This window comes from Sciurus vulgaris (assembly GCF_902686455.1).
Source record: "Sciurus vulgaris genome assembly, chromosome: 17".
Classification (NCBI taxonomy): Eukaryota; Metazoa; Chordata; class Mammalia; order Rodentia; family Sciuridae; genus Sciurus; species Sciurus vulgaris.
The window spans coordinates 27,421,654-27,443,965 of record NC_136478.1 but is presented as its reverse complement, the minus strand read 5'-3'; the positions used below and the strand labels follow the sequence as shown (position 1 = coordinate 27,443,965).

General features: G+C 56.0%; 1 protein-coding gene across 1 annotated transcript; it reads right to left on the bottom strand.

Annotated features, from left to right (window-relative positions):
• Positions 1–19: 19 nt before the first annotated feature.
• Positions 20–21,102, bottom strand: PLLP (plasmolipin). Its single transcript, XM_079119892.1, has 4 exons — positions 20,597–21,102; positions 4,316–4,489; positions 2,200–2,322; positions 20–867 (listed from the first exon to the last, which is right to left on the bottom strand). Exons 1-4 carry the CDS (start codon positions 20,729–20,731, stop codon positions 751–753), a joined length of 549 nt encoding a protein of 182 aa, XP_078976018.1. The 5' UTR covers positions 20,732–21,102; the 3' UTR covers positions 20–750.
• Positions 21,103–22,312: the final 1,210 nt, after the last annotated feature.

The following is a 22,312-nucleotide window of genomic DNA, read 5'->3' as shown; positions in this document are numbered from 1 at the left end:
TGTCTTTATTTTTGTAAAAAAAAAAAAACAGTCGCCACCAACCACATGACAACTCACCAGGCGAGGGCCTACTTCCCTCCTCCTGTCTCACGTGCCTAATCAACAGCCTGGGGAACGTGATCACATGGTGTCAGCTTTTCCCAAAGGGAGGATTACAAATGAGGGTTTGGGCCAGGGAGGGCGCCTGGAGAGGGTTGTCATCGAGATCCCGAAGAACCTATTTGCATTAAATAACCAGGATGTCTGAGATCCTAACTCTTCCTATGTCTCCCAACAGGCGACATGTCAGCTTGGGGGCAGGGGGATCGGAAGGGTGTTTTAAGGAATCGGAATGGTTCCTGGGCTTGCTCAGAGCTCCGGGAACCAGGGTACACAGGTGTGCTGGTTAGCTTACGCTGTGGCGCCCGAGGGCCGCAGGGCTGGAGTCTGTTAGTGCAGTTAGTGCTGGTGAGCAGGGTGGGCCTCGCACATCGAAGTCCTCTGAAGACAAGGTGGAGACAGCGAGAGCCCCTCATCCCCCGTCACCTTCTGCTGAATAAGGGGGATGGGGAGCCGCTCCCAGCATTGGCTCTTGCCAGCCACATGCCTGTCAACGTGGGCCTGTGCCCCTGGGAGTGCTGGGCGCGCCGGTCTGTGGGGCAGAGGAGAGCCCCGCGACTCCGTGCAGGGCTCCAGGCTCGGGTTGGCTAATGGCCCTGCGCTGCAATGCAGCAGCAGCTCCGCAGGCCAGCGCGTGCCAAGACACAGGGTTTAGGCGTAGCCACCAGCCACCTGACTGGTAGCCGCGTTGCTGCCCACTCCTCGCCAGGCCTGGAAGCTGAAGAAGGCGCTGGCTCCGTAGGCGATCAGCACCAGACTGGCAAAGAACTGAGGGGAGAAAGGTGGTAGGTGGTCAGTCAGCACAGCACCAGGAGCAGCAGGTGACCGTGGAACCAGCACAGCAGGGCTCCTCGGAGGCCCCTCAGCTAACCAGAACGAGTCTGGCAGCGCACCGCCTCGTACTGAGGCCCGTTTGACAGCGGTGGCGGTGGGGCTCTGGGGAGACCAACACTGTACCCCAAGTGTAGGAAAAGGTCATGTCAGATGAACGAGCTGTGCCCAATGCTCCAAGAGTGTCCCGGGGGAGGGCCATGGACACTAGATCCCTAGCAGAAAGTTAGTTTTAGCAAGGTAACATTCAGGCTGGGTGGTGAGCTCGGGTGGAGCGCTTGCCCAGCATGCACGAGGCCCTGGGATTGACACCCAGCACCACAAAAAAAAGGTACATTCAAAGCCACCCTGGGGGGATGTGGCTCGGTGGTTAAGCACCTCTGGGTCCAACCCCCGCATACCAAAAAACCAAAACAAAACAAAAAACAAAGCCACCTGGGAATTTTCTGGATCCAATCATACCTCTATACTTGCACCTGTATCTGCATTCAGAAGCTCCACATTTCTATCCCCATGGTCAAGTTCACTGATTGCAAAACCACCCTCACGAGGAGGAGTGAGGATACCCCAGGGCTGTCCTGCACTGGACATGACCATGATCCCAGACAGGTCCCTTAACCTCCTAGAACCAGCATTTCCTTGTCTGTGAAAAGGGACTGGTAGACGCTTCCTCTCCCTTACTAGGGAAAGGTACGCAGGGCCTCCGGAGTGAAGTGTGACAGGTGTGCAGGGTCTGTGGTCTACCTCACCAGCCACTCGACAGGGGCCTGAGTCTGGCCTTGGTGGCAGAACCCGTTACGTTTCCCAGGTGCCACTGAGACCCCAGGGTCTCTGCACTGTGGCACCTGTCAGTGGCAGAGGGACTCCAGTTCTCAGTTACCCTCCAAGGGAGCCTGCGACCCTCAGTTGGTGTGGCATGACTGATTTTCAGCAGAGTGCCACAGTGAATCAGCTGCCACTGGCCACCACAAATCATTCCCACGCATCCCGGCTCATCGGGTTGTGGTCCCCCGCCTGCTGTGGTGCTGGGGCTGAACACAGGGCCTTGAACAGCTAGGCAAGGGCTCCTCTGAACTGCACCAGCCCTGCTCCTCAAGGTCCACGGTTCATCCAGGAAGCCTGAAAGCAGCCTGGCTCCTCCCAGGACCCCCTGAGGTTTAGGTGCTAAACACTCAGGAGCTGGCAGCTGCCTGGCCTCAGACCCAGAGAGCTCTGTGGAGAAGGGACCTTGGCTGTAGACTGCTGGGGGACCCTCGGGGACATACTCACAGAGGCAGCTGCTCGCTGGTTGTACGGCCGGGAGCCCTTCAAGGAGGTCTGGTCAACTGCCGCAGAGCAGGTGACGAAGGCGGTGACATAGAGAACGGTGGCGGTCACGTTAAAGATCATTAACTGGGGGTGGGGAGGAAAGGCTTAAGACACAGGGAGATGCACGGGGTCAGGAACTGGGGCCTCCTGGTTCCCATGGGGCACACCCCGTAGTACCCACAGGGTGGGATGGGAAAGTGCGGGCCTGACTTATGAACAGGGCCTTAAGAGGCAAGAGTCCCCATGGGGTCAACCTGGAGGCCACCTGAGCAAGCAGCAGAAGACACCCCTAAGGCTGAGGGTGGGAAATGGCAGGAAAGCCTGATCCACAAACCCACCAGGCAAACCCCTTCCCCGTGCACCATGGCACAACCACAACCCAGCTCTTGAGCCACACGTGAAGGGTCATTCCTCCACATGGGGCTCGGGGTCAAGTCCAGGTCATCCCTGGTGCCCCTTCAGGGCTTGGCCCTGTGGCTGGTCGGTTTTCCCAGCGAGAGGAATCTTCTGCTCTTTTCTTTTCTTTTTGGCAGTTCTGGGGATTGACCAGGCCCTCACACATGCCAGGAAAGCACTTCGAATTGAGATACATCCCGAGTCCACGGATGTATGGCTGAAGGCCCTGGAACAATGTCAGGGTCAGGACCTCAGAGGACCCAGAAGCTCCTGGTAGAATATTCAGCCAAATAGGCAGGAAGGGGTCCTGGGCTGATGGCAGCCAGGCCCCAGCCCCATATCTCAAATGCTTGGCCCCTGGAGCCAGTTAAGTCTTCAAACTAGTAGTCCTCCACATTAGGTTTGTCCCAGTTATTATTATTTTTAATTTATCGACATTTTAAAATTAGATTTCATTTGAAAACTTATATTTCATATAAAACTTTAATATGATTCTTGAAGCTAAGGATACTACTGCTCAGGGCGAGCACTTGCTGAGATGGGAAAGGATCTGGGCTCTGTCTCCAACACTTCCAAAAATCAAAAGAATCTCAAAATTTCAGGGTTCAGCTGAGTAAAGGCGGCTCTGCATGGACAGATGTGTACATAGGGTTCCCAGAACCCCCTGAGCCACATCCCCAGCCCTTTTGGTATTTTATTTCAAGAAGGGTCTCGCTGAGTTTCTTAGAGCCTCGCTAAGTTGCTGAGGCTGGCTTTGAACTTTCAAAGCCTCCTGAGCTGCTGGGATTACAGGCCTGAACCTCCAGGCCCAGCTCACTCACCTATCTTGCCCAGCCATGTCGCCCATCCCAGGGAATCCTGAGCGAGGCCTCCCGGCCTGTGAAAGGTCCAGGAGCACAGAAATGGAGGCCGCCTAGTCCCGCGGGATTCCTCCTTAGAGGCTCCCAGGGCGGGGGTAGGGGGCTGGGAAATGGACCACTGCCTGGCTCCTGCCAGTGATGTCAGGAGCTAACAAACCCATTCTGTTCGAGCATGACTCCCGTTTCCTCCGTGGAGAAGTCATTGAATTGCAAACAATGCTGTCCAGTCCCAGCTCCCTGGTCCCACAGTCACGTGCCTTTGCTCACTGAAAGCCTCGGGCCCAGCTGCAGGGGTTTTCCGGGTCAGAGAAGAAAAAAACAGCCAGCAGCTTGCTCTGTGTCTGGCCAGGGTACTTCCTAGGTCGGCTCTCAGCCTGTGGGCGCTGAGACCCACCTGGGCAAACCTGGGTGGGGGAGCCCTCCTGCTGGAGGCAGGTGGGTATCTGGACATCCTGCATGTTCCAGGTCCCAGTCTCCCGACTGCTGGCCCCAGCCCCAGGCTGACCAACCTGCCTAGCTGGAAATCCTGACTATCCTCACAAAGGAAAGATATTTTCAAGATTCCAAATGGCCTCTTGTGACTCCATTAGACAGCCCCTTTACCCTCTTCCCAGGACAAGGTCAAGAGCTCTCAGAAAATCGGACCCCTGAGCTGTCAACCTCCCTCCCAACCAGCTCTGCAGGCCAGCTGAGGGTCAGAAAGGACATCAACCAAGCCATCCCCGTGGCAGCTCATTTAGACAAGGTCACTGCCCTGTCGTGGCCACTCCCAGAGGCAGAGGTGTGAGCCCAGAGCCCCCAGGGCCTCCACCCTGACTTACCACCAGTGGCCAGGGCACCATGTACCACTTCAGGTGCAGCTGAAAAAGGTAGAGGAAGAAGAAGACGATTGTCACCAGCCAGAGGAAGACAGCAACGAACATCACCCAGCCATAGGCCGGGTACAGGTGGTACGGAGTGTCGGCAATCAGGGCCCAGACCAGCAGCCCCAGCACCTGCGGGGGCAAGACAGGGCCACTGTGTCCCAAGCCCCCACAACTCCAGCTGGGCCACAGAGCAGGTCCCCGGGTCTTGGCCTTATTTCTCATTTGGTCAAGAAATACTGCTGTGGCTCCGCTGTCCCCTGTGCTGGGGCCCCTTCCTGTCACTCTTGCTTCCTTTCAATCGTCACTGTGCTGTGTGACACTGGCATCTCTTAGCAGAAGAAACTGTGTGTTCCCAGACACCTTTCCTACTGCAGTCTGGGTTCCAGAACCCTCTTCTGTGCTCCCCTGGTCCCACCCCAAGCACCCACCACCGAAGACCCCAGGCCGAGCTTGCAGGGGCAGGACAATGGCTGCCTTGTAGCTGTGTCCCAACACCCCATGGAGGACCTGGGCCTTCGAGGGGCTCAGTAAACACTGCTGAGAGGAACTCAGGTCACCAGCTCGTCCCTGAGAGATGGGCATCCACACAGTCCCCCGACTGGGAAAAGAACGTCCTGTGTATCCTCCTTCTGGCTGGTCGCGGCACAGCCCACCAGGCCACTGGGGGGGCCTCCCGCCTCACGCCCACCAATCCCTCCCCTGCCCCACCTCCCTGGACTCTCCCAATTGCCCTTCCCTGCAGGTATGACCATCCCTGTCTTACAAGGGAGACTGGGCCTCAGAGAACCAAAGGACCCTCTGTCCTCCTGTTTCATGCGGCAGGAAGGGCCTGAACATCCCAGGACAGTGTGTGCCAGGCCAACACCACTGGCTCCAGAGTCAACTGCCTGCTCCTTACCACTGTGTGACCTTGGCAAGCTGGTAACCTCTCTGTGCTTTGATCGCTCACTTGTAAGGACTCCTGGTTTTGCATGTGTAAATGGGAGCAAAGGCTGTTTGCTGGTATTCCCGAAGCCAAGGCCTGCTGACCACACAAGCCCAGCCCTCTGGGCCTGGGGAGGTCTTCGGGCCAACTCACCCTGTGGGGCCATCTGGGGGAACTTGCAGAGGGCCTGCTCCGAGGCCGGGCCCAGGAAGGCCCGCGGCAGGCTCCTTCCCACCCTTCTCACCTGGCTGAGAATGTCTAGGTTGGCACATCCTCCCTTTTCAAAGAGGGCAGTCTCTGGAACCCCTGGCCACCAAGGGAAGAGGCTCCTTTGCTGATCAGACACACGCGGGGGCTGTCCCTCTTTTTCCCCTGGGCAGTGGGCAGGCACATGGCACCAGCCCAGAGGGGAGCCAACCGTCAGTCGGATCAGAGGAGCGTGCCCAGAGCAAGCCATCCCTGGCCACTGACCTTTAGAGACAAGTCGCCCTGGCTGCTCACACTGCCCGAGGGGCTGCCTGGAGCTCCCCTGAGGTTTATGACCCAGAGCACAGCCAGAGCTGGGGCGCCTGCCAGGGACCCCACCCCGAGCCACCCCGAGGACAAGATGAGAAGTTCTGCATAGGACCCTACACATGGGAGGTCAGGACAGGACTGGCATGCCGCTGAGCTGGCCCTGAGTCCAGCGGCCCTCTGACAACTTCCCTTCTCTCTCCTGGAGGGACCATGGCCTCCTGGGGAGGTGGTAGGTGGAACCCTGGGCTGGGAGCCAAAGACCGGGCTTCAAATCCCTGCTGTGCTATGTGACGGGGGCCACACCTCCCTCCTGGTGGACACCCCCCCTAGAAAGTTCCAGCAAGGTCTGCCGAGAACTCACACCTGAGGACCGCGTGTGCACCTGCAGCATCTCCATTGCCCGGCCATGCCCAGCACACGGAGAGTGCCCAGCAGACACGGCGCAGGAACCAAGGGTCGCACGTCCTCATCCATGGAACGGTCAGCCCCGTCTCTGCACGGGCCCTAGGCACTAAGGAGGAGGCAGTGGCAACCTGCGAGCTGCTCCCACTGGTGCCCCCAACCCCCAAGGAAGGGCCTCAGCCCAAGGCGGAAGCCCAAGAAGGGTCCCTCCCTGGGGTGCTCTGCACCCGCTCTCCCGGGGCTGGGGAGCCACAGGGATCCTGCCAGCCCCGCCACCCCACCTGTGCTGCCTCGACGCCATAAGCTGGTGAGGGGCGGCCACGGGGCCCACTCTACAGAGCAGCAGGGCCTTCCTCACTGGGCACAGGCCACGCGGGGGACAGAGCCCTCCTCGGGGAGGCCAAGGGCAGGAAGTCTCAGGGCAGCACCCCTTGACCTCCGTCCTGAGGTCATCCTGCCTGAAACGGACACGGCAGGTGAGGCAGGGAACACTGCGCTGGGGAGGCCACCGTTCTGAGGAGGACAAGCACCCCCGAAGCGGCATGTGGGGGCCCCTTCTCCCCACCAGAACTGGGCCTTTCAAGGACAATTCGCTTTTATTTCAGGCAAGTTCCTACAGGCCCCGGAGGCCATGGTGTGGCCACGCTCCAGCTGCCTCAAGGGAAGTTAGACAATGCGCTGAACTGAAAACCCAGAAACGCCCAGTCTCCAGCTCCTCTGGTCACCACCGGCCTCTCACCTCCTGATGGGGACCTCTCAGTGCCCTCCCGCTGTGCCCGCCCGGGAGGTGTCTCGTTTCTCTACATAGATTCCCACCTTAAACCTAAGTCCAAACCTTCTGTTGTCCCATTTTCAAACAGCAGCTCTGAAGATGTGCCTGTGGGGAAAGCCAGGGCGGGTGGTCTGTCCTTCCCTGACCCCCGAGATGCTGGGTCATTGAGCCCTGAGGGCATTCCAGGGGGTGCAAGGGCAGCGCCCACCCTGCCTGCCCAGCTCCTGCCCCCAGCCCTGTTTTCCAGATCAGTAAGCGGGGCCTGTGGGAGATGAGGCGGTGGATAAGCAGTGGGAATGTCTGGTTCCTCCTGGCTGCGCAGCTGGCTCCGGGCCCAGGGAGCTACCTCCATCTGTCCTAGAGCACAGAAGGTCCACTCCGCCATTCGAACCAGACAGACTGGTCTGTCCTGGTCCCTGAGCCCCTCGTGGAGGCCCCCAGGGAGAATCTGCTCAGGACACAGGGCACCCTCACATCTGCTGACCACTTCGTTGGCCTGGGTGGTCCTGTAGGAGAGCCAAGCCCCAGGCCACAATTCCAGAAGCTTCAGGACTCCCTGGACCCCAGGTGGGACCCCAGAACCCCCTCCTGCTGAGGCTCCACTCTCGCTGGAGCAAGGACTCATTGCCTTATGGTGGGATTCGCCCCAGGAAGAGGAAGGGCCACCAATGGGTAGCCTGAGGCAGGGGGAGGCAGGAGCCCCGACTGCCCCCAGGGCCTCGCCCAGTCCCTCCTGCCCATCCATGCAGCAGGTATCTATTGGGCCCCGTGACAGCGTGGACCGCCCTGCTCTCACGAAGCGCCCATTCTAACGAAGACAGCCAGACGCACCCCGGACGAGTGAAATACAAGGTGCAGGTAAGTGCCCCAAATGGGCGAGTTCAGCCGAGACTGCAGCTGTAATCCCAGTCACTCGGGAGGCCGAGGCAGGAGGATGGCAAGTTCGCCATACGGGTCCCTGGGAAGTAGCAGGACTGTGCTCTGCTTGGTGACTGTCACCTCTGTGTCTTTCTGTCCCTAAATTTCTCTGTACGTACACCAGCACGTCTCTCCACACACACGCACACGCGCACGCGCACACTCGCACACGTGTGTTCTCTGGAGACCCTGCAACACCTCCTGAGAGAGGCTCTGCAGATAAACAGAGAACTGTCTGGAACTCTCAGGGGTATAACCGCCCCCTCCTGAAAATCTGAAGAATTTGGATTCAGAAACTTTTCTTTAAATGAGAACTACAATGTCAGAAAGGACACATTCACAGGACCTTCCACTGCCAAAGAGCTTCTAATGGATTGGGCAACACAGATGTTTTTTATTAAAATCACCTACCCAGCCAGAGAAGCGCGTTCCCTTACAAATACCCACCAACAGGCATTGCTCCCTCCAGCCACTGTCCTCAGAAACTGCACTGGCGACACAGGGACAGGCCACTCCAGGCTGTGCGGGTGCCTTTCCGTGACTCTGGGGGCGGTTTTCCTGGTCATTCTGTGCTGTGTGTGGAATGGCATCCCAGAGGCATGCTGGAGTCCTAACCTTGGCCTAATGTGGAGGTGGAGGCTTTGCAGATGTCACCAAGCTCAAGCGAGGCCATACTGAAACAGTCCCATGTTCTTATAAGAACAGGGAAATTGGGGCCAGGGGAGGTGGTGCATGCTTGTAATCGCAGTGACAAGGAGGCTGAGGGAGGCGGATGGCAAGTTCAAGGTCAGCCTGGGCAACTTAGTGAGACCCTGTCTCAAAAATTTTTTAAAAGGGCTGGGGATAGAGCTCAGTGGCAGAACACCTGGTTCAACCCCCAGTAACACACACACACACACACACACACACACACACACACAAAGAATAACAGGGAAATCTGCACTTAGAGACCCACCCAAAAAGGAGGCCGAGACAAGGGCAGAGGTTGAACTGACACCTGTACAAGCCAAGAACACCAAGGACTGCCAGTCACCACCAGAAGTGAGGAGGGAGCACGGACACCCTCCATGGCACCTCCAGGAGGAACTTCCCTGTTACCACCCGGATTTCAGACTTCTGGCCTCCAGGGCTTGAGCGGTCACATTGCGATGGTTTTATTCCTATCTGCAGAACTTGATTACAGCAGTCCTTGGAAGCTGAGACCTTTCTCAGAGTCTCGAGCCTGCGGTTGGGGGCCAGGATCTGCCTTCCACCAGCTGTGATGGAAGACTGGCCTGTCAGCTCCTTGGGTCACGCTCTGGTCCTGCCAACTTGCTGGCTGTGTGACATCAGGCAAGTTACCTAACCCCTCTGTGCTTCATGTCTTCAAAATGTGCTACCTCAGAGGGTGTTTTTGAGATGTAAATGAATATGGTCAAGGACGCTGCACCATGTCCAAGAGAGGCCGAGTGGGTGTTCTAATGTCACAGTCACGCTGAGGGCTAACCATTCCTCCACCTGCTCTCCCGAGGCGGTGGCAGTGTGTGCAGCTCCTGGGGACGATGAGGCTGTGGTGACCTGAACACCAGCCCCAGGCACAGGCCTGGCCCCGTGTGTCGCACGGATAAGTCAGCCAGGTGGGTGGATGGGGAGGCCCCAGCAGTCCAGTCCCACCCCAGGGCCTCCTGCAGAGGAGCGGGGCAGACACACGGTGAGCAGGTGGAGGGCCACACAGTACGGTCTCTGGAGCAGGAGAGCTGGCATCTGGCCTGGGGTAGCCAGAGCTGATTCTTCAAGGGACATTAGAACCTGAAGGTTGATGTGAAATCTACCATTTTTTTAAAGTTTGGGGTGCGGGTAACGGGGATCGAACTCAGAAGCACTTTATCACTGAGCCACATCCCCAGCCCCCTTCATGTTTTACTTCGAAACAAGGTCTAAGTCGCTTAGGATCTTGCTCAGTTGAGGCTGGCCTCGAACTTGCAATCCTCCTGCTTCAGCCTCCCTTGAGTTGCTGGGATTGTAGGTATGTGCACCACCATGCCCCGCAACCTTTTTAAATGTTGGCAGCTAAACCAAATGTTTTAGAAAAGTGTGAGGGCAAGGGCCACTGACTGCTGGCAGCAGGAAGCAGGGGGCAAGTGACAAGTGGCAAGTCCTTCCACAGCCCCCAGGTGTCCTCTCCCAACAGTGCTATCCAGGAAACCATGGCCCAGGGCAACCGATGACCCTTCCTGGGGTTCCCCCCTCTCTTGGGACACATCTGGGCAGCCTGAGGACACTCAGAACTTGGCCTGGTCAGGACCAGCCTCCACCCCAGCCCTGACCCTTCTCCCTACACTGAAAGGGACTTTATGGGGACAAAAAAGCCAACCATTGTGTCACACGAGACAAAGGGGCAGGGGACAGAGGCTCCGGGCGCCAGGACTGGCCACAACACCACCACACACCACCCCCTCCTGTGCCAGGGGAGGGTGGGCAGGGGGAGGCACCTTGGAATTCCCGCGCTCCAGGAAGCAGGGGCTCGAGTCAGAACCCAGCACCGCGCTGCCGCCTCCAGGCAGCGCTTACTGCCCAGTGCCTGTCTTTTGCCATCTGAAAAATGGGCACGTGAGTGGCCCAATCACTCTGGAGAGGGCCCACGCGGTGCCAGGCGCAGTGCTGGGTCCAGGGCAGGCAGCAGGGACCGTGGCCAGGGTCCCGCCCGCCGTGAGTCCCGGGCCGCTGCTTCTCAGTGCCGTGGCGGGAGGAGCACGGGGACCTGGCGGGGCCTGGTCCAGCCCAAGGCCGCCCAGCGTCGTCCCGAGGCCGGGCCGCAGTTGGATCTGGAGGCGGAGTTTCCCTCGCACCTCTCCAGCGCCCCGCCCCGCTCCCGAGGGCTCCCCAGGGTTCTAGGAAAATCTTCCCGCCCGACCTCAAACTGCCTCTCCTTACCCCACCCGGGTTCCCACGCAGATCTCTGGGCCCGATCAAGTCGCCCAAGATGGGAGTAGGCGGAGGCTCTGGGAAGGACTCATTCCTGCTCGGGAAAAGCCCCCGCGAGTTCTGGCACCCACCCCGCCACCCGAGGCCCCTCACCCAGCCTGCCAGGCCCCCACAGCCTCCCTCCCTTGGTGCCCAATTTTCCCTAAAGGAAGCACTTGACCCATTTCACAGATGAGGAAAACTGAGGCACTTTAGAAGTGCTGGTCCTGGCCCAAGGTCATACACAGAAAGGGGTAGAGCGTGGTTAGTTCTGCTGTCCAAATGAGGGAGAGTCCCCCGGAGATGAGAAGCATCATTGCTCTAGAGGCCAGAGCAGACTCAGACAGAGACGGGGCTCAGTCCTGGGCTGGCTGGGGTAATGGGAGGGAGGCTGTGCCCACCAGTCTTCTAGAAGGAAACTGGTTGTAAGTGTGTGATTTTCTTTTTCTTTTTCTTTTTTTTTTTTGGGGGGGGGGTGCTGGGGATCGAACCCAGGGCCTTGTGCTTGCAAGGCAAGCACTCTACCGACTGAGCTGTCTCCCCAGCCCCAAGTGTGTGATTTTCATTAGCCCAGGAAGGAGGCCTGCTTGGGACTTGGGGCTGCATTGGCCTAAGGCAAGGGTCTTCCCTCTTCCCCAGACTTTCTGAGATATTGGCACTGAAATCTGAGTGACCACAAGCAAGCCCAGCTCCGAGGAGGGGCCGCATCCCCTTCCTATGACTCTAATCGATGTAAAAAGCTCACTGGGTGTCTGACCAGCCCCCCCCCAAATTAAAGGTGGACTGTCCCAGAGCAGGCTGGCTCTGCGGGCAGCTCACAGGCTGCAGGCTGCCCGACCTTTGGCCCTTGCCTCCTTTCCTCACTGCCCTCCGAGACTCCGGAATGCCACCCTGGCCGCTCCTCCCTGGGCAAACAGGAGGGACTGACCCAGCCCAGAGGCAAAGGGCCGGGCGCCGGCTCCATCAGTATCAGGGCTGGGCTCCCGGGGCTGCCAAGGAACACAGCTGCCACCCCACCTGCACCCCCACCCGCTATGTTTCCCAAAGTCACCAGGGTGCTGCTCCCCCAGACCTGCTAGGGGTGGGAAATCGGGACCCTGGACTGTGTTGATTCCACCACAACCAAGTCATCAACTGAGGGGTGGTCAACAGCCATCACACCTGGAGAACCCACTGCATGTGGACAGTTTCAGACTTGACCCTGTTCCTTCCCGATGTAGATGTCCTCTTTCTTCTTATAGATGGTGGAAAAGTCACCCAAGACACCCAGCCAGTAACACTGAGCTCAGGGATGTTGCTTGTTGCTGTGTGACACTGGGAAAAGTGACTTTCCCTCTCTGAGCTTTTGCCATATCCACAAACTATCTGGAACTGCATGTGTGTGTGTGTGTACACAATTATATTTTTTGCTTAATATTTCCTTTACAAGAAAGACTTTTCAAAGTTTTTTTATATTTGAGATACATAATGGATGACAAGGAAATCAAGAGCTGTTCTTATGTGTCTATTCAGAGGCCACCGCCCACACACACACACACACACACACACACACACACACACAGGCACATTTTTAGAAAGGCACATCCTGTGTGTGTATTTCTTCCACACAACGGTCACACAAGGTGCACTTTTCTGCACCTTGCTTATTTCATTTAACCATGCAACCTAAAGATTGCTTCAAGAGAGTTGCTTTCTTGATTTGAGGGTAGGAAGGTATCTTTAATTATGGCAATGTATGCCCTTTCACAGACGTATCATGATTAGTTAAGGTAACCCCCTTGATGGACTTGTATATATCATACAAATATACCATTTTTTTGGGGGGATGTACTGGGGATTGAACCCAGAGGTACTGAACCACTGAACTACATCCCTAGCCCTTTTTAAATTTTATTTTGAGCCAGGGTCTCGCTAAGTTAATGAGGCTATCCTTGAACTTGTTATCCTCCTGCCTCAGCCTCCTGAGCTACTGGGATTATAAGTATTTACCACCATACCAGTCAAATAAGCTAATTTTAAAAGGAAACTTTTAAATCACTGATAATTAGGAAAGTTGGACTATCCAGCACAATGGCAACTAACTATAAAGTTAAATGTAACAAACATGTAATAATGTAACATATTCTAGACAGACAAGCTGGTGTCCCTGGTGTGCAGCTATCCTTTAGAGCTGTCCCCACCTTATCTGTGGGTTGCCTTTCTATTTTTTTCAGATACTTGTAGTCAAAAAACAGTGTGAAAAATTCCAGAAATAAATAATTCATAAGTTTTAAATAACTTTATTAAAGTATATTGCTTTCATTGCTCTTATTATTGTTAATCTTTAGAATGCCTGATTTATAAATTAAAATTTCACATTGTTATTTATGCATAAAGAAAACAGTATCTACAGGGTTTGTCTGGTCAAAAGATTTCTCTGGGGTCCGTCTCTGTGTAAAAGGGGGGACTATTATTTTTTTCTTTTGTGGTACTGGGGACTATTCCAGGGGTGCTCTCTCTACCACTGAGCTACATCCCCAGCCTTTTTTAACGTTTTATTTTGAGACAGGGTCTCCCTAAATTGCTGAGGCTGATCTTGAACTTGCAATCCTCCTGTCTCAGCCTCCTAAGTCTCTGGGATTATAGGCATGCGCCACCACACTCAACTACTGTATCTCAAAGTGTTGTAAGGGTGCTAGAGACTCTGAAATATTTTTTTAAAGGTACCCGGGCATGGCCCTCCCATCTAGAATCCCAGCTACTCAGGAGGCCGAGGCAGGCAAATGCATCTCAGCCTCCACGGAGGCTGTCTGCTCCATGTGATCCTTCAGGATGGGGTTAACAGAGATGATATGAGTCCTGCCAAGTTCCTTTTTTATTAGCGGGGGAAGGGGGGGAGGTGATGTGGGGGGTACCTGGAACTGAACTCAGGGGCACTCAACCACTGAGCCACATCCCCAGCCCTGTTTTGTGTTTTATTTAGAGACAGGGTCTCACTGAGTTGCTTAGGGACTCGCTTTTGCTGCGGCTGGCTTTGAACTTGTGACCCTCCTGCCTCCACCTCTGGAGCTGCTGGGATTATAGGCATGGGCCCGCTCCTGGCTAGGGACCTGCCACGTTCTATGTAGAACTTTATTACTTTGGATTGGGAAAAGCCTAACTATGCCTCAGTTTCCAGAAGCCAGAAAGAAACTTTCAGCAACAACCACAACAAAACCCATGAAATTTACATGGCAAAAAGCATGTAGGAGCAGATGGGTAAAAAACTAGGAAAAATACATCTGCAAATCTCCTAGAACTCCTGGCACCTGACAAGACACAGACCAACAACTTGGCAGAATGCAAACAGATGAGGGGATACAAATGGCTCTGAAGTACTTTTTTAAAGGTCGCCGGGCACAGCTGTGCCCACCCAGAATCCCACTACTCAGGAGGCTGAGGCAGGGGGGTTGCAAATGCAAGGCCGGCCCGGACATCTCAGTGAGACCCTGTCTCAAAATCAAATAGACAGGGCTGGGGTGCAGCTCAGTGGTAGGGCTCTTGCCTAACAGGTAGAGGACCTGAGTTCAACCCCCAGCACTTGGGGGGTGGGGAGACCACCTCACTCCTAAGAGGACTAAAACACCACACTGACCTGCCATTCTGGCCTCTCAGATCCGGGACATCTGGAAGTGTCCAGGCACCAGGCAGGGCAGTTGTGGGAACAGGCACCTCCCAGGAGGATGGGTGTGGCCTCTATGGAGGCTGTTTGGCAACCTCCATCCAATCACAAAGACACGCACCTCTGACCCGGTGGGCCGCTTCTGGAGAGGGACCACACTTGGCATGGTGGGGGTGAGACCACTCCCTGCAGCAGAGCTGTGCAGCAGCAAAACCAAGTGCCTGTCACCCACGGGGCTGGCCACACCAGTCACTCCAGGTCTGCACAAGGGCACAGGACAGGAGCCTCAAAAGGAAGTGAGGGCGCTCCCTGCACTAAGATAAAAAGACCCTGAGGCACATGTTTACAGACATGAACGGGGCAAATGCAGAAGCCTCTGGACAGACCAAGTCTAGGGTAAAAACAGAAACACAGGATGGCCTACCTTCCTTGTCATTTGCATATGCCATCTTTTTTTTTTGGTACCAGGGGATTGAACCCAGGGGCACTTAACCACCAAGCCATGTTCCCAACTGTTTATTATTTTCCATTTTGAGACAGAGTCTCACTAAGTTGCGTAGGACCTCACTAAGTTGCTGAGGCTGGTCTTGAGCTTGTGATCCTCCTGCCTCGGCCTCCAGATTACAGAGGCTGGGATTACAGAGGTGCACCACCACGCCCAACTTAAATAGGTCATAAAATGGAACATGGGAAACATGGCACGAAGGAGTCAGCCTTAACCAGGAGGGACAGGTAGTTCTTACTATTTTCCACTCCCTATTTTATTCTTGAGTTTTTTTTTTTTTTTTTTTTTTTTTTTTTTTTTTTTTTTTTTTTTTTTGGGTGCTGGGGATCGAACCCAGAGCCTTGTGCTTACAAGGCAAGCACTCTACCGACTGAGCTATCTCCCCAGCCCCTATTCTTGAGTTTTGTAAACAAAACGCCTACTAGAAAAAAAAAGTTAAGGAAGGACTGGAGATGTAGCTCAGTGGTGGAGCACCTGCTCGGTTTGCCTGAGGCCTGGGTCTGATCCCCAGTACCACAACAGAAATCCTAAGAGTTAGAAATGAAGGAAGCCAGGTGCAATGGTGCACACCTACAATCCCAGCGACTGGGAGGCTGAGGCAGCAGGCTCTCAAATTTGAGGCTAGACTCAGTAACTTGGCAAGACCCTGTCTCAAAACAATAAAAAGGGCTGAGGAGACATGGTTCAGTGGTAAATCCCCTATGAGTTCAATCCCCAGTAACAAGAAACATACACACACACAATGAGTGGGTTCAGGTGCCTGTAAGCCCAGTTTCTTGAGAGGCTGAGGCAGGAGGATGACAAGTTTGAGGTTAGCCTCAGCAATTTAGTGAGACCCGACCTCAAAATAAATAAAAAGGGCTGGGGATGTAGCTCAGCAACAGAGTGCATGCCTAGCATGCGTGAGGACCTTGGTTCAATCCCCAGTACCACAAAACAACACACACACACACACACACACACACACACCACAATGGGTCCATCGATTGAAGATAGGGAGCCAGCTAATGAGCTAAAAGCTTTGGTGCTGATGAGGGATCCCTTCCAAGGTTAAAAGGAGGGTGATAGGGATGTGCTGGCACGAAGAGACCCCAAATGCAGCATGAGCAGAGTAAAGTGTGGACACAGAATAAAACCATCACTGTTTTTAAAAATGCATAGAAAGAAAAAAAAATTCAAAATAGTTGTCCCCACAGGGAGACGGGTCCAAGGACAACTTTATGGCCTATCTGTCCAGGTTTTTATTTTTTAAGGATGATCTATTCATATGCTCATAAAATCATAACTGAATTCCCAAACATGCAACCCCTTCTCCACCACAGGAGGCAGGAGCAGGCGAGTCACGGTACCTGGGCCCCGGGCAGTGGAGCTGGGTTGGAGGAGCGGGAGAGTGGACGGGCCTGGGAGGCCACACTGAGGACACTGCACCACCACAGGTCTCAGTGCCAAGGAAAGTCCTGGGAGTCCCCAGCACTGCAACCCCAATGCCACCAACCCCTGTTCTCACCTTCTGGGCCCCAACTACCATGGCAGCCCCTTCCTGGAGATCAGGCCTCTCCTGTCCCCTTCTTGGAGAAGAGCTAGCCTGCCGGCTGGTGCTGGAGGCAGAGCCAGGATCACCTAAAGGAGAAGCTTTCTAACACTCGAGGATGAAGTGGGCAGCCTGGAGAGAGGCTGAGCTCGTTGGCCCTGAGCATTCAAGTTCAAGTTCAAGTTCACGTGCTTCCTTGGAACTTGTGGGTCCCTGTGAGTCCCAACTTCCGCTGCATCAGGGCAAGCTGCTGGCAGGCACTACTTTCCCACTCCTCCAAATCCCACCCTCACCATTTTAGAGGCCAGGAAACTGAGGCTCAGGGAAGGGAGGGAACTCCCCAGGGCACAAGCCAGCGAGGAGGAGCGAGGAGCGGAGCCTGGGTGTGGAGCGGGGCTCCACTTCTCACACCTTGGACCTGTGCTCTGGCCAAAGACCAGGCTCTAGATCTGCTAATTCACCTGCAAATTGGGAACTGTGTGACCACTTCTAATCCCGGGAAGTAGGGTAAGAGCGGCGCCAATGCAAATGGCCCTAATGCCACAGGGCATTCATACAGCTCCCACCTCCTGTGTCCCAAGGACCCTGTGTGAGAGCCCGCGCTTCCCACAAGCCAGGGTCTGCCCTGAACCTCGTTCTTACTACCCTCTTCCACACTCCTAGACCCCTCTGCCAGGAAACCCTCCCTTCCTTTCCCAAGTCCTGCTTCTCCTCCAAAGCACCCTAAGAATCCCAACCACCTAGACAAAGCAGGGAGCACAGCTACAGGCTTAGGATTCCCAAAACCTCAGTGGTAGGTTGGCCACTCTCCTGTGTGACCTTGCACAAGCCCTCATCCTCTCTGAGCCTGATTCCTAAGCAAGTAAGATCCTCGTCCTCCCCAGAGCTTTGGAAGTACTTAAAAAATAAGAAGGATATGGACACTTCACTGGCATTTACTTTATAGTTATTCTAAAAAGCCTTCAGGAGTTTCCATAAGAACCAGCGAACCACACCTTCCACGACATTCTTCTTCCTCACCAGGCAAAGAACTACAGCATTGAGAACTCTGGGTTTTCTTTCTTTTTCTTTTTTTTTGGGGGGGGGGTGCTGGGAATCGAACCCAGGGCCTTGTGCTTACAAGGCAAGCACTCTACCGACTGAGTTATCCCCCCAGCCCCAGGACTCTGGGTTTTCAAGGCCAGAAGAGTTGTCAAACTCGCCTGAATCCTTCTTTGGAGACTGTTTGCATATGAATCAGGTTTCCCTTTTTGCTTAGGCTCTAGGAAGCTCAACCATACCCTTAAACTTACTACGGGCACCCTTAGACGTACCACAGATTTCTGATGCAATAATCTCTTTTTACCTATCTTTAAAGTCAATTCCTCCCTCCAAACCATCACCTTTTAGAAATATGTTAACTCTTCTGTCTTACGTGGCTTAAGATCTAATATTCTTTCTGGAACTAGACTGGTGGGGAGAGAGGTGGTGAGAGAGCAGTGACCACTGGCAGGCATCTGTGACTCAGGAGGCTTCTGCTCAAGGAGCGGGGGGCCCTCCTAGCTACAGCCCTCTCCCATCAGACCAGGAACCCCACTGAATTCTGGGTAAACAGAGGAGTCATCCAGCCTTCTCTGATGGGGGGTGGGGGTGCTCTGATGCCCACTCCAAAGCGCCAGACCCATGCCTCCTGGGAGCAAAGCTGAGTGTGATAATCAAGGCTCAGACCAGAAAAATCACTCTGGTGGAGGAGGGGCAGTGAGGTCCCCGACCAAGCACCACCTCTGGGCCTGTGAAGTGGGGGAGAATATGAACCCTCAAAGGACCCAGCTTCCCAGCAGAGGGTGGTACCTTTTGCCTGAATCCGATCTCAGGCCCAGTGGAACCATTTGTTGCCATGGAAACAGTTCAGGAAACAGCTTCTCCAAAGGGCAGATTGGCTCTAAAAGGTGCAGGTCTTCAGAACTCCGGAGGGGGGGGGGGGGGCAAAGCACTGGGGGCTGGGGGGCAAAGAAAGCCCAGAGCCCTCACCCGCGGTCCCTGAGAGCCAGGGTGCCCACAGCAAACTCCACCACAGGACCCTGGGAGGGTCCCACCTAGACCTCAATGTCTACAACTTTTGAGGGGTCCTGGGTCCTCAGGACTGGGTCGCTGACACTGCAGAGGACCCCCAAATCATCAAGCCACCAAAATCCCTTTGTACCACAGCCGGTCCCTCATTCCAGTTTGTTTAACTCTCCCCTTAATGGCAATTCTCATGGTTCAAATGCAAAATGCTCCTGTCCCCCCACAACCACCCCACCACCAAATGTTTAATCCTGGGGGATGCACCAAGCCACCCATCAGCTGTCCAACTTGCTCCCAAAAGCCCCTAAGGTTGCCACCAGAGCAAGTCTAGTTCTAGCAGAGGTGTACAAGACTCTTGGTGATCACCTGGGTCCAGAAAGATACACACTTGGGGACCACACCAGAGACAGGCTTCAACTCCAGCCTCCCCAACCTGCTGGCTATTCCCGACTTCCCCTCAATCTCCATTCCCAAGCCTCGGTCACGCAGGGCCCTGCCTTGGCTCACTCCTTCTCAACCTTTGCCTCAGAAACCGCTGCAGCCCCAGCTCAGAAGCCCCCTCCTCCAGGAAGCCTTCCCCCCTGCCCGGCACTCTCTTTCACAAGCCAATGGCACCTTCCGCGCATCAGGTTCTCACCTCAGCCCAGAAATGAGCCTTCAAGCTGTAGTGGGGTCATGGCTCTTCCCCGCAGGTTTAAATTAGCCCCGGAAGAGGGTCACCTCTCAGGACAGAAATTCTCACCCAAAACCAACAAAACAAAACAAACAACCCCCACCCCTCACCCCCCACCCCCCCCCCCAAAAAAAAAAAAAAAAAAAAAAAACACCTCTGGGAGAAGAGCTAAACGAGTAGATTTCTGGCTGCACTTCCTGAGATTCAAATAACAATCCCACATTTTTTCCGGGGGTGGGGTCCAAAGATCTGCATTTTACACAACCCCAGCAGGGGATCCGAGGCTGGGGTGGGGGAGGTGGCCCACACAAGGAAAGGTGAGGAATCCTGAAAGAGGTCGCACGCACCCAGGTGGAGGTGGCCGCCCTCCAAGCAGGTGGGAGGAGACGTGAGCTCAGGCGAGGGTTGGGCAGCACAGTGACAACGCCACCATCTCCAGCCTCGCCTGTCGGCCTTGCTAGCACTGGGCAGCGAGGGGGCGGCGGGACGTACCCCCTCGCGGGATAGTAAAGGAAAAGTGATGGGAGCCCACCTCCAAGTCCGTCCACGTCTACCGACTACGAATCCTCAGCTGGTGGGGCTCCCTCCCACAGGGGCAGCCACCCGCTCTCCAGACCCTCCCTGGAGGGTGCTGTGGGAGAAGGCGAACACCCCAGGCCTGTAACTGGACGGGTGGGGCGTGGCGTTCCCTTTGGGGTCTGCACCGAGGTCTGGGAGCGGTAGGAGTCGGCCTCTGGCTTCCCACAAACCCCTGTCCCTAGCATCGAGCGCGCTATCTCGGCCCGGTGGGGCCGGCCAAACCGGCTAGAACCCGGCAGGTCACCCGGAGGAAGCCAGAGGGCCTGGCTCCGCGCGGGAGCACACAGGGACGTGCCTGCGCGTCGGTGTCGGGGGCACGGTAGTCCTCTTTCGCCGGGACCGGGAGAGCTGTGGAGTGCAACCACGCGCAGCGCCCGAGGTTGGCAGAGGAGGGCCGAGAGTGGACTTCGCCCCACTCAACCTGGGTCCCCTGGAGGACAGGGGGCAGGGAGGAAGAGAGCAGACAACAGCGGGGGAGAGAGTCGTGCGTGGGTGCTTCTGTGTGGCGGCGGTGACCACCCGGGGCGGGAATGATGGGCGCTGGGGCGTGAGTACCCCGAACTTGGGCGCATGGTGCACGTGCTCACAGGGATGGCCGCGGCGCCGTTCAGCGGCGAGAAGGTTCAGGGTGATACCGGGGGTCGGTCCTGGAGGCGCCCGGGGGTGGGCACTGAGCGTCGGTGCGCTGAGCCCGGCTGGGAGCGTACCCGGAGCGAAGAGGTGGCGCCGCTCGCGAGTGCCCGCGACCCGGACGGGACCCCCCAGCCCGCGGGCCCGCGCGCTCACCAGCTGCAGCAGCATGAGCACCCCGAGGCTGGAGCGCACGAAGCCCAGATCCGGGCGCAGCGCCGAGACCGAGGCGCCGGCGCCCTGCGCGGGGCTGCTGGTCCGCGTGCTCACTTTCGACGGGAACTCGGCCATGTCGCCTCCCGAGGTGGCCCCGGCCGCGGTCGCCGCCCTCCCACAGTGGGTGCCGCTGCTCCGGGGCTGGGCTCCCCTGGGGCTGCCCGCGCTGCACTAGGCGTCGGGCGGGAGCCGGCGCCTCCAGGTGCGGCCGAGCCCGGACCCGCCCCCGCCGCAGGTCCCGCCCCTTTAACCCTCGGCTCGCCGCGGACCCAGCCAGCGCCCCAGTTCCTTTGCGGCCATCGTAGCTCCACCACTGGGAAACCAAGCTCCGAGTCCCGGAGATGGCTCCGCCGGAGCCAGCAAGGACAGCCGCGCGTTTGTCCCCCGCGCGCCGCGGCTTTGCTCCCCTGTGTCTTCCTGGCCAGTGGCCGGGGCGACGCAGCTCTCTGCGTGGACCACTCTCCCCGCCCCTTCTAGGGCGCTGTGTGTCCTCGGGAGAATTCCTGCGCCTCTCTGGACGCTGAGCGGATCTCTTGCGCGACTCCAAGTACTGGGGCGGTGTCTGGGTAACCTGGGTATCAGGAGGAGGGAGTGCTCCTTTTTTGTCAGCTGTTGGTGCCGTGTTCGCTTCTAAGCACTTCTAGGTATCTCGGTAGACCGCTGAGTTTCGGTTCCTCGTCTGTCATACAGAGGTAGGCAGGGCAGTCTGGGGAAGAAATGAAACATTGCATAGAAAACTCCTGCACGCGGCCAGGGTGGGCTGGGGGTGGAGGAATCACTTAGAAGATGAGAGGTGATGTTGGGGTTACTGATTCATCACTCCCTCTGCACCCTGAAACCCGCACGTGCCTCAGGTCCCAGGTGTTTGCACAGATACTTCGCCTTTATTTATCATCTGTGTTTGCCTCGCACCAACTCTATGTCTGGCCCTGTCCCAGGCCCTGGGGACACTGCAGGAACAAGCCAGACAAGGTCTCACGGGGCCCACTTTCTAGTGGGAGTGACAAGAAAAAGAACTAATTTCAGATAGTGGCTTAAAGCAGAGGGCTATGACAGACAGGGACTCAGAGGAGTCCAGGAAGACCTGTCCAAGGAGGTGACATTTGTGCAAAGACTTGAGCTATGAGTCGTGGTTACCCTTGGAAACTCTGAAGGAAGGGCTTGGGGCTGGGGCTCCCAGGCTGGACCGAGTTAGCTTGAAGGACAGAAAACAAGCTGGCTGGGCACAGTCAACAAGGCTGACACTGGCCACCGTGGGCAGGAGCCAGATTACACAGGGCGGTCTAGATAATTATGCTAGTGTCCTCTGGCTGCTATGACAAGTTACTGCAAACTAAGTGGTTTAAAACAACAAGTTTAAGCTGGACGTGGTGGTGCTCGCCTGTAATCTCAGCTACTAGGGAGGTTGAGGCAAGAGAATTCCAAGTTCAAATCCAGCCTGGTCATTTAGTGAGACACAGTCTTAAAGGAAAATCAAAAGGGCTGGGATGTAGTTCCTTGAGAGTTCTTGCCCAGCAGGTGTGAGGCTGTGGGTTCAATCCCACACAAGCAGCAGAAATTCATTCACTCACACTTCTGGAAGCCAACTATTGGAACTTAGTTTCATGGAGCCAGAATCAAATCACTGTGTCCTCTGGCCATGCGTCTCCACCCCTG

Excerpts from the sequence above, each read along its gene's own strand:
- PLLP (XM_079119892.1), bottom strand. The coding sequence starts at position 20,731 with ATGGCCGAGTTCCCGTCGAAAGTGAGCACGCGGACCAGCAGCCCCGCG. Across the intron at positions 2,323-4,315 it reads TGGTGCCCTGGCCACTGGTG|TTAATGATCTTTAACGTGAC; the intron begins GTAAGTCAGGGT and ends CCCCACCCCCAG. Across the intron at positions 868-2,199 it reads ACCAGCGAGCAGCTGCCTCT|TTCTTTGCCAGTCTGGTGCT; the intron begins GTGAGTATGTCC and ends TTCTCCCCTCAG.